The sequence below is a fragment of the Camelus ferus genome, chromosome 10 (genome assembly GCF_009834535.1).
Source record: "Camelus ferus isolate YT-003-E chromosome 10, BCGSAC_Cfer_1.0, whole genome shotgun sequence".
In the NCBI taxonomy this organism is placed as follows: domain Eukaryota; kingdom Metazoa; phylum Chordata; class Mammalia; order Artiodactyla; family Camelidae; genus Camelus; species Camelus ferus.
The window spans coordinates 59047123-59059136 of record NC_045705.1 but is presented as its reverse complement, the minus strand read 5'-3'; the positions used below and the strand labels follow the sequence as shown (position 1 = coordinate 59059136).

General features: G+C 35.9%; 1 protein-coding gene across 1 annotated transcript in view; it reads left to right on the top strand.

Moving 5' to 3' along the window:
- The window catches only part of PGM2L1 (phosphoglucomutase 2 like 1), a 37697-nt gene extending 27393 nt beyond the window's left edge, over nucleotides 1-10304 (top strand). Inside the window, 2 exon segments of the mRNA XM_006181585.3 lie at nucleotides 2764-2897; nucleotides 4631-10304. Coding sequence (XP_006181647.2) covers nucleotides 2764-2897; nucleotides 4631-4733 — 237 coding nt within the window. The 3' untranslated portion in view covers nucleotides 4734-10304.
- Nucleotides 10305-12014: the final 1710 nt, after the last annotated feature.

The following is a 12014-nucleotide window of genomic DNA, read 5'->3' as shown; positions in this document are numbered from 1 at the left end:
TAATAATTCATACTATAGTAAAATAGTGGCAGGTCAAGCCAGTGAGTTTCTTGAAACTAGGACCCATTATTTTTCTCTGGAGCAGTTGTATGTCCACTCACTGGCTCTCTGACTCTGATCCTGTCCTCCTGCCCTCCTCACTCCCACGTGTGTGCTGCCCCCTGAGGGTGGAGAGTGGGAAGGAGAGAGACAGAAAGGGAGGGAGAATGCATGATGATGCTAAATAATGTTGAAAATAAAGTCTAAGAGCCTATCATTTCAAAGATGTACAACTTCCCTTTTCAGTCTTATTCCCTATACCTCCAGCCAAATAGAATAACATAGTTTCTTACATACATACATTTAAAATTTTTTTTCAAATTAAAATTTTTTTTCTGTTTTTGCTCAAGCTGTTTCCTCAGTCCACCTTTTCTTCCTACTGCTGCAGATCCACATTTTAGCCATTATCTAAGACTTCAGGCAAATGTTACCTCCTCCACGTACCCTCCAGGCTCCATGATCAGATATCTTCCTCCTGAGGTTTCGTTATATATTGTGCCTTCCGCTTGTCATTTAGCACTTTCTACCTTATGTTATCATTGCATTGTGTGTGGCAGATGCATTTCTAATATACCTTTATGTCTTTCAAAGCTCCTGCTACATGGTAGGTCCTCAAAAAATATTTAAATGCCGCAGATTGCTGATTGTATTTATTTTATTATTAGTAGTATTATTAGCCTAAATTTCTGTTTATAACATTCTGATGTTGTCTCAAGATTCTAGGGACATAATGTATTTTGGGAAATCTTCAGCCTTTTGTGTAGAATACTACCTGTATTCACTTTGTGTTTATTCATCCAGTCAACAAAAATTGGTTCTCAGTTGTGGTTATTCTGTGTATATGCACATATATGTGTGTGTATATGTGTATACATACTTATCTGTTTTTGTAAACTACTTGAAAAGAAGAACCAGAGTTTTTGCTTCTTTTTATTTCTCTAATGTTGCTATGCTTAGAATAGTTCTTGGCACTTCCTCTTGACTCCCTTTAAAGTTTATGGTATTTGTTATTCAGAGTGCTTTCCTACCTGTTCTGTACTGATGCTCATACAGTTTTGTAAGGCTGGTAGTCTAGATATTTAACCCCCTGACATCACATTGTAAGTGTCAAAGACTACTGCTTTTTTCTTTTCCACATTTCAGATTGGCATTCCTCTGTGTGTTCAGTAGGCATTTATCAAAACCCTTCTGTGCTATAGGCACAGGCCCACTGGGAACACAGTACTGACAAAGGCACCGTTTCTATGCTCAGGAGTCTAGTGGGGAAATGGACAAGTAAACAGTGATTACTTTACAAAATGATAAGGGCTACCAGGGGGTGCATAGGGTGCCATAGAAGAGCATAGGGAGGTCCCTCCCTCAGACTTGAGGGGCTTATGGAAGGCTTTTTAGACGACTTAGTGAGCTGAGTTCTAGAGTATGAGTAGGAGTTATCCAGCTGTAGGAGGAACAGAGGGTGTTTCAGGCAAAGGGAGCAGCAGGTGCTATGTCTGGAGGTGAAAAGGCATGTTTTCCTTCAAAGAACCACAAGTAGTTCCTCTAGCTGTAATGTGTGCAAGGCAGAATGGCATGTATGGTGCATGGGTTAAGGGGGCAAACTTGCAGGCAGGAGGAGTTAGCATGCTATTTCAGTAATCAAGACGAGAGATGATGGAAGCCTGAATGTAATAAAGCAGCAGTAGTGATGGAGAGAGTCAGACAGTGTTGAGTTAAAGGATAGAATAGGCAGGACTTGATACTTATGGCCTGTGAGTGAAAAGGCAGGAAGGAAGGTCTCTGTCTTAAGCAACTAGTGTGTGGTAGTACCAGACTGAGAAAGAGGTCCCACGGAGAGGACCGGGCTCAAGATGGGAAGGCACCACTGTCAACCCCTCCATCCTAGGACAACTTCACAGTTCCCTCGAGATGACTTCACGGACTGATGTGTGGTCCAGGAAAAGTATTAGGGTTATATATTCAATGTCAGTAAAGCTTCATTTCTTGTTTTAATTTTTAGGTAAAAAAAATTTTACTGCATCCCAATGGATGATTTTACCCATCCTCTAAGATACATGCACTCTGCTTTGGAGACTATTGATAAACTGTCTGTGAAAGTGCTTTGAAATTGTAAAGCATTTTGCAGACATAGAGGGAAGTTTGTACTTTGACACAGATAGACCTGGCTTTAACTTCTTGTTCTGCCACTTAGCTGATTACCTTGAGCAGGTTGTTTACTCTCTTTGAGCCTTGTCCATAAATTGGCAGTAATATTTACTTTTCAGGATTATTGCTGAGACCTGGAGATCATGTGTATAAGTTACATAACCCAATGCCTGTGCTATTATAAATGTTCAGTAAATGGTACATTTATGAATTACCATATATGTAATCTTTTGTATTTTAAAATTCTTTTAAGAGTATTTAAAATTTTTTAATTGTGGTAAAAAATACATAACATAAAATTTACCATCTTAATCATTTTTAAGAGTACAGTTCAGTAAACTGTATTCATATTGTTGTGCAGCAGATCTCCAGAACTTTTTCATCTTGCTAAACTGAAGCTCTGTACCCCTTAAACAAGTCCTCATTTCACCCTCCCCCTAGCCCTTGACAATCACCCTTCTACTTTCTGTTTCTATGAATTTTACTATTTTACATACCTCATATAAGTAGAATGTATTTTACAACACTTGAAAATGAGAAAGGTACCAAGTATAATTAAGCTGTTGTTACATTTGTGCATAGGTGCTGCCTATGAGTAAAAACAGCCAAATGATTACATTTACTTTTCAAAACGGCTGTGTTGCTACTCTTCGGACAAGTGGGACAGAACCAAAGATAAAGTATTATGCAGAGATGTGTGCATCACCTGAGCAGAGGTGAGAATTGACTTTTTAAATAAATATGTGTGTGTGTGTATACACACACACACACACAAGCTTTGTTGAGATGTAATTCACATACCCTTCAGTTCAGCCATTTCTAGTATACAACACAATAGGTTTTAGTATATTCAGAGCTGTGCAAATATCACTATAATTAATTTTAGGACATTTTCATCACCTCAAAAAGAAACCCTATACCCATTAGCAGTCACTCCCCATTCCCCTCCCTCCCAGCCCTAGGCAACCACCAATCTACTATTTGTCATCAGAGATTTGCTTACTCTGGACATTTCATAATGGAATCATACAATATGTGGTCCTTTGTGACTAGCCTCTTTTACTTAGCATAATGTTTTCAAGGTTCATCCATGTTAGCATCAATCAGTACCTTATTCTTTTTTTTTTTTAATTTGTTTTCATGGCCCAGTGATATTCCACTGTATGGATATACCACATTTTTTATCCATTTATCAGGTGATAGACATTTGGGTTGTTTCCACATTTTGGCTGTTAGGAATAATGGTACTCTAAATGTTTGTGTACAAGTATCTGTGTGGACGTATATTTTCATTTCACTTGGGTATATATCTAGGAGTAGAATTGCTGGGTCATATGTTTAACCTTTTAAGGAACTGCCAGACTGATTTCCAAAGAGGCTGTATTATTTGGGAACTGAATTTTAATTCTTTAGTGAATTTATATTCCTGGGAAAGCTCTCTGAGCTTTAACTATTATATGATGAACATAAACAGATGATCAACAAATAATTTATTTATTGCCAAACATTCATTTTCTACATCTAATATGATATGACTTAATCTGCCCAATTTATTTCCTTTTAAGAGTATGAATTATGACTAAATTACCTTTAATAAGCATACTCAAAGGCTCTTTAAACTTTTATAAGTAGTATTTCCTATAACGTTGTCATTGATAAATATTTATTTGGAAAGGAGATTTTTTGGAATTGCCTTGAGAGCCCAAGTTACATTATTTACTATTTCCATAAGTCTTTGTGTTTAGGAGTAGATTTATTTCCTTTGAGGGAGAAAATGACCTCCTGAAGTCATTCAGAGCAGAGTGTAAAGTAAACCAAATTGTGTAATGCTATATTTGGTTAAAAATGAAGGATAATTATTAAAGTAATAAAAATTGATTTGTTGTATAGCTTGTAAAATGACTGTATGTGAAGGCAGTTTTAAAGAGGCCTTCCTAGAAATGTTTTGGACAATGTTAGCTCTTCAGGTGATGACTTTGAAGGGCATAGTTGTTATTTTTTAAATATCTCATTCTTTGAGTCACACTTCTTTCTCTGCTACCTGAAATAAACACCGTATCATCCCATAGTATCTATACTGGGTACTCTTCAAAGTATTTCAGGAAGTCATTTTATGTTAATACCTGGTATTAGTGTTCTAAGCCATTAAATTACCTGACCCAGGAGAAATCTTTAGACATGCTGTATGTAACTCAGCCATGTTTCATGTACCAGGCAACTCCTTTTAGTGCAGTTCAACTTTAGTTTGTGATAATGGTGTTCTGTGTGTGTGATTCCCCTCTTCCCACCTTTGGCCTTGTTTTGTTTTGTTTCAACTGAATTTCTCTTTTGTTTACCAATTATCTAATCATCCATCAGGTATATGCCCTCTTAAAAAGTTATAACAATGTAAACAAATTTTAAAACTATGAAAATAAAGAATTTCAAAACTTCTAACCTTTTTCCTCAGTGACACTGCCTTACTAGAAGAGGAATTGAAGAAACTCATTGATGCTTTGATTGAGCATTTTCTTGAGCCCAGTAAGAATGGCCTGACCTGGCGTTCTGTTTAGTGTACACCAGTACACTCATTAATTTTCCCTGGCATATGGAACAGAACAACCAAGAACTCCACACAATGAACTCGTGTTAACATTCTCTCTCTGTCTCATCTGGCCAAGTCTGTTTGGTTTTATCTTCTTTTAGGTGGCTGACTAAACAAACTGTATAAATTTGAAATGAAATGGTCTGGAGAGAAATGTTTCAAATTTGTTCATAATCTTGAACAAAAGTCATTACATTAAAAGTATTATGGTAATACATCATTCTTCCTCCAACAGAAACAAAACAATACTAATGTGAGTTTTCTTGGGAAAGTGTGATTAAGCTTACTTAGTTCCGTATTCTTGTAATTGTGTGTTGCATGTTTTTTTTTTTAAGAGAGATAAATGTAGAATTAGTTAAGGAAATTAATCTATAAAATTGGCACTGCTCCCAGAAAACTGTGGAGAAGTATCATAGTTATATCTAACTTACAAATTAGAGTATTTGAAGTAGGGTATTTAACATTTCTAGCTTAGAACAGATGTTACAATATATGGTTTCAGCACCTGTTTCAGGTGCTCTTGGTGCAGTGTAAAGTTATTGTATTTAGTTAAAGTCCTGACATTTACTGAACATAAAACAATAGTGGCAACACTCCTAGTGGCTTGGTTCTTGTCAAATTTCTCAGTGCCTTCTCAGGGTATGGTTTGAATTGAAATAGTGTTCTTGCATTGAATGTAATTTATCATTTAATTTGCGAATAGTTAAGGAAAACCTTCCAAACTATATAGGTGCTTCCCCTCTATATCAAATAGGTTTGTTGATTTTAAAATCTTACGTATGTGCACCAAAATCTTAAAAGCAGGGTCAGTGTACCTGTAGTTAAGGATATTCATATTAGAATTGTGTCAGTTATCACAGCCTTTAAAGAAAAACATCTGAACTGAGATAGGAGCTGTGAATTTATTTAAAAGTAGAACTTTTAAATTACATTTTTATATTTCTTTATCAAATGAAATAATGCTAATTTTACTAAGAAATAAAACATCCAGATTTAAGATATTATGCAACACTAAAACTACATGTTTTAAAACTAAAGTCCAGTTTATCTTAACATCTTACTGACTTCTGTAGAATTTCTGATCACAAGAGTACTATTTATCTTTCTCAATGTGGGAAAAAAATTTTGGAAAATCGATTTTGCTTGATTCTGTAGTCTTAAAAAAAAAAAAAGAGTTAATAGAGAAACACTATTTAATCTTCTTAAAGCATACCCTGCCCTATAGCTAACAGAGTACTTAAACGTATGTGGTGTATAGTTAAGAGATAACAACAACAAGGCCTTAGGTGTACATAATCATACTAAACAAATTGCCTACGAGAGGTAACTAGTATTAGAGAATTTATTTCCTAAATAATAATAATATAAAATTTGAACTGACTAGAATATTTATTAAATCATAGTTTGGCTTACTGCAGCTATTGACTAACATTTGGTTAAACCCAGATAATCTGAATATAATTTTCAAATTATTGTATTGCCACTATTGTTAATTTGTTCCTTCCTTGCTTTCTTATTGCTAAATCTTGTATGACTGTAGATAATACGCAACTAAATGTAGAGAACCATATTTCTGATCGAGTTTGTTTTCAAAGGCTTTGCACTGAAAAAGAAATATGTAGATTGTTTTGCTTTATTTGCTTTTAGGAATGTAGATTGTAATTTAGGAAATGACCTATATTCTACAAAGTGGTATGAACAATGCTTATATATATGAAAAATATGTATATTCGGTTTTAGTATCTGTGTTTCAGTGACTGAAGAACAAAGTGGAGCTAAAATGATACAATAGCTGACTTATAATCACTAAAGCCATGTCATACTGTCATTCTATTATAAAGAGAACAGTTTTTAGTGCTTTAATATAATGCAGCACTTAGGTCATGTTAATCACAGAGAAAAGTCATTAAGGTTTGGATTCTTATCTCAAAAATTTTAAAATCCCAAGTTAAAATTAACAAAACTTTACAGATGTTCCTGAAGTGTATATAAGAGAATTCTTTGATTCTAGCCAAGTTCTTGAGTCTGTCTGAGCATATTTAACAAGAACTTGACACAGTGGGTGTACGCTTGCTTAGCAGGGTCAATTTAGTAGCCCACACCATCCAGGAGAAACAGAAGTGCTGACCAGTAGATCTCAGCCTTAGAATCTACACTGTTTATCTTTTTCTTTATGAATAATATCATGGAAATGAATGCATTCTTTTTCAGTGTGTAGATCAAAACTGGGATTTTCTAGAGAGGTGGATATAGTTCAGTGGTAGACTGCATGCTTAGCATGCACAAGGTCCTGGGTTCAATCCCCATACCTCCATGAAAAAAAATTTTTTTTAAACTGGGATTTTCTAGAACTTTGGGAAAAGGAAAGAATTAGTAGGGCAAGATCAAAGCATATATTGGAAATAAACAGAATAAACAGTAGAAATAAACAAACAATAGAAAGGTCAGTACAGCGGCACAAGGAATGCTTCGTGTGAAGGGCAAACTTAACACCCGAAAGTAGGGAATGGACTGGCTGTGGGCAAGTTGTTTACTTTTGTTTATGTGTTGTTATGACGAACAGATAGTGATGATTTATTAGTGACCACTAAAAAGAGGCCAAAGAGGCCTTTGAGGAGGTGAGAAAAAGTACCCCTCTTACTGATTCAGTTCCTGCTAAGATGCTGTGTTTTAGGATCCAATGGGAACAGGGGAGGGGAGGATATAGCAGAACTAAAAAGGAATAAAATATAGATTGGAAAATAAGACCACTGAGAGAAAGTTCAAAGGATTAAGATCATTTAACTCTGGAGGGGAGAAAGCTATTGAGATAGTTTAATAAGTCTTGAGTTATTAATTGAATCTTTTATTGAAGGACTCAAAGTAAGAAGTAATATGACAAACTGTTCTCCGTCTCCAACGAAGACAGAATAAGAGGTAATAGAGACTTAAAAAAAATTAAATTAAAAAATTTAATATTAAGGGATATACTAAATGGCTTTTCAAGTTTCCTTCCAATACTTTTTTTTTTTTTAATCTCAGGTTGGAGCAAAGATGATGTCATAAAGAGCACTGAAAGTAACATTTAAGTTTCACTCCATGTCTAGAAGCGTTTAGCTCACAAGACAGTTCTTGTATATATTGAGTAGTAGATGCATGAATGCAGCCTTTATTCACTGTATAAAGACCTACTCAATTTAATCTGGCAAACTAAGTGACACTTGAACACAGTTTTGTTTATCTTGAAGAATGTATACCATTATAGGATATTTGAGGATTTTGTTTTAAATAATAAATTATTGTTATTTGGATGTCATAACTTCAGCTGACAGAAAGATTCTAAGAGGTTGGATGTTTTGGAATATCTTTACATAGAGAATAGACCTCCCATTTCTTAAGCACGTTGCTTCTGGAATTGATGCAACAAAGGTATTAGCTGAAGTTTAATGGAGAAATTGTTCTACGAACTGCTGCTATCGGTATTTCTCTCACCATGTTTTCCATTGATGTTTGTGATGCTTGAAAAATCCAAATTCTGCTTGGAGAAATTTGTTTTATGCCTTTTTCTCTCTACCTCCCTCTTTCCCTAGGTGCCCTCCTACATTTTGTTACTGTGAAAAGCTATTGCCCTATTACCTCACTGATAAGAAATCTTAACTGTATTCATTCAGAATGCTTTAAACTTATTCCTAAGCTGTTTTGTTTATGGACTTTTGGTTATTTTGTTTTTACTGTGAGAATATTTAAGACATTGTAAGAAGTAATTTTAAATCTGTTGCATAAACTTTTTTCAGTCTGTCCGGATATTGCTATATATTAACTTATTATGGCCTTTTACAATTCACTTGTTTTCTGAGATCACTCTAGAAACTGATGAAGAAAGAGTCATGCTAACCAAAAGGAATGGTCAATTGATCTAGCATTTTATTTCAGATTTTCTTGTACTTTGGGCATCCAAAGCACAAGGTCTGAGGAAATCCTTTTTCACATCTGTCCCTCAAAGCATTTTGCCATAAGAAGTCTAAGTGGAAAGAAGAGATTCTCTCATTGTCTGACTCTTTACACAAACTGACAAAAACAAAGTTACTGTTTACCATTGGTTACTTGAAAGTATTCACCATACTGTTGCATTCATTAGGATATCTCTTCTCTCAGTTAATTCAAGACTGTGTACCTAAAAAAGAGAACATACAAAAATGAGTAAAGTGACCAAGGGCAAAGTGACATATCTAAAGTTTGCTTCTCGAATGTTTCCACCAGCATAATCCTAAAGCAGAGGAGCAGGAATGTGTGGGGGAAGGGGCCTCAGAGCAAAATCAAAAGCAGCCTGCCACTCGTGAAATTTCCTGTCCTGTCTTAAAAATGTAAGTGAATTTTGCGTTCTCCATAATAAAACTGTTTTAATATAAAAATGCTTCCTTCAGTCTTCATGGAAACTAGTGCTGCCAGAAAGAGGCACCATGTTTATCACATGGGCTCTCAGTTTTCTCCCTGAGCACCCCCGCCAAAAGTTGCTGCGTATCCCTAGGGGTACACACACTGACCGATCCTAGTGTGAGAAATATAAGCATAGAACATATCTAGGACTTTTCTCTGTCCTTTAGAAGCTGACCTTTGAAAGTACTAATGCCAAATTAAAGCGACCTGAATCAGTTATGTTACCACCAAACCTTGTAATATAATCAGATGTGTTGGTCAGTTTTGCTCTCTTTAATTCATTGGCATCCCTTGACTAAGAATAAGCACCCTACTGTCAGTTCCCTGAGAGCAGGGATCATGGTTTATTATTTTTCATATCCACAGCACCTAGTGTGGTACATCTTATAGAGTGCTTAGTTGGTGATGAGAGGAATTATGGGATTTTATTTTAAGGAAGTAAATAGTTTAAGAAACAATCAAAAAAGGTTAATTTTCTGATTCAGCTTTTAAAAAAATAATTCTCAGTACTGAAATTTGTAATTAGTAATGTTAATTAAGCACACACACCCATAAATACTCTGTTCCTTTGGGGAGAGCAGAGCATATTCCTATTTGGAAATTGTATGAAATGCCTAGTATTTTACACTCAAAGCAAGATGTTGGCCAAGATGGCCAAGAAATTATCTCTAGACTTAACATCACTAATATTAGTGCCATTATGAGCCTACTAGTGCTGCCTTCCAAGTGAGTCACAACTAATTTGATGCTATTTGTTATATTTTTGTCCAGTATTATGATTCATCATGTATCTTACAAGAGCCAGTCAAACAAGAGTTGCGTCTATATATGATGAGACCTTGTGTTATAGGCTAAAATAAACTCTTTGTATACATCATTGAATATGCCAGATAAAAATATATGCAGTTAAGAATTAATTATTTTTCTGTATAGCAGTAGCTCACAATTGTGCTCTTGTTTTAATAGTTTCTGTCAGCATCTCATTTTTCCCTACAAAACCACCAAGGTGTATTATAAGTACTGCCTATGAGAATTTGCACTTTAAGTATTTGTGTGTGTGGTTTTCTTGTGGTTTTAGCCAAATGAAGTGTTATCAGTAATAAACAGGTCTCTTCATAGGCAAGAGTTTCTGTGTAATTTTTATTATCTTAGATATTGTGTAGTTCATAAAGTTTTCTATCCAAACTGAAATGTTCTTGAAATATAAGCATGGCATATCCTAGAATCTACTTTGACCCTACATGAGTATTAGAGCTCATTACTCAGTAAATATTTCATGATTGGTTCATCAGAAGTTCCAGAAGAAAGAGCTAACATTAAAATTTTTCCATCTTACTTTTCCGCTTCTCTCCTTCAGTGGAACTAATTTGCCCATGTTAGCATCAGCTAACATAATAAAAAGTTAAAGGTTTGGAAATCCTTCAAAGTAGTAACTACATATCTGTGATAGTGCAGTGGTCATGGAGTGAGTTTCCAGGGTTGTTAGAACTCTGTAGTCCTGGTCTCCACTGCCTGCCTTCCTCTGAACAGGTTCAAAGGTAAGATGAGTGAGAGTAACATTCTACAAGGTCATTTTACCACCGTCTGCATGGACTATTCTGAGAACCATACTAACCACATCCTTACCTCTTCCCCTATTTTATGTTGTTCATAGCACATAAACAATATAATGAATAAATTTAAGGAGTAGTATTACTTGTCTTTGTAGTCTCCATGACTATAGCCTTTTCACTATTTTACCACTGCCTAGAACAGTGCATAGCACATAGTAGGTGCCCAGTAAATATATATTGAATGAATGAACCCATCTCATGTTTCTGCCTGCAGAAGAGAAGCACTGAATGCTGCATTGTTTGTGCATATGCACAGAGTTGCACGTGATGAGAAATATGCAGTAGGATACCACCAGCTGTAGAGATTTATGAACCCATTAATCAGTGTCTCAACAAGGCAACACCTACTTCTCACTGCTCCGGGGTCATCTCTGCCCATTTCCTGCTAAGGTCTCAAACTCAGCGTTTTCTTCCTGCTTTCTTAGTCCCACATCCTCCTGCTTTGAAACCTCCAAGTTATCTTTGATTTCTCCTGCCACTGGATATGTGCTATTTGACAAGTTCTTTAAATTTCACAGTCTCTGAGGGTAAGGGCAAGGCCATTAGCCTGAGACCCATCTAAATCAGAGACCAAGAAGCTAACTCAACCTAAAATAATACTAGGACTGTTATCATCCCCAAGGGAGAAACGTTCATGTGTATGTAAATGGAGGTGTCTTGGAAGAAGGATTATAGTAAAAATGTTTTTTCCCCCATCCTTCCTCCCTGTCTAGTTTGGGGAACCAAACTAGCACTTCCTCATTCCTGTTAGTGATGCAGCCATTCTCCTCTTTATCTTTATTTTGCTCTCTTTACCTCTGGTTCTAATCATTAATGGTCCAACTTTGCATTTGGTTTGCTTTGAATTCAGTCTTTGACCTTTATCCCTCTGCTTCAATCATTCATTTTATAAATATTTATTGGCCTGGAAAAATGTAGGAACCAAGGGTACTCCAGAAGGCTAAGAAGTAGGAACAAAGACATAGCAACTATACTGTGTCTGGAACAGCCTGTTCAGGATACTGTTCCCACTGCCTCCCCACTACCAGATCACCTTTATCTATTCCTGATGTCTTTGGATTCAGAGCACCTGGAGAGATGCCCCAGTTGGACTTTTGTCACATGCCAGCCTCCTAGCTGAAACTAGAGCTTGATAAGGGACGGATGTGACCCCCTCAGCTTCCTTCTGAATGGTTGCAGGAGACAGGCCACTGCAGTTACCCTTCCATCAAGACATAGTG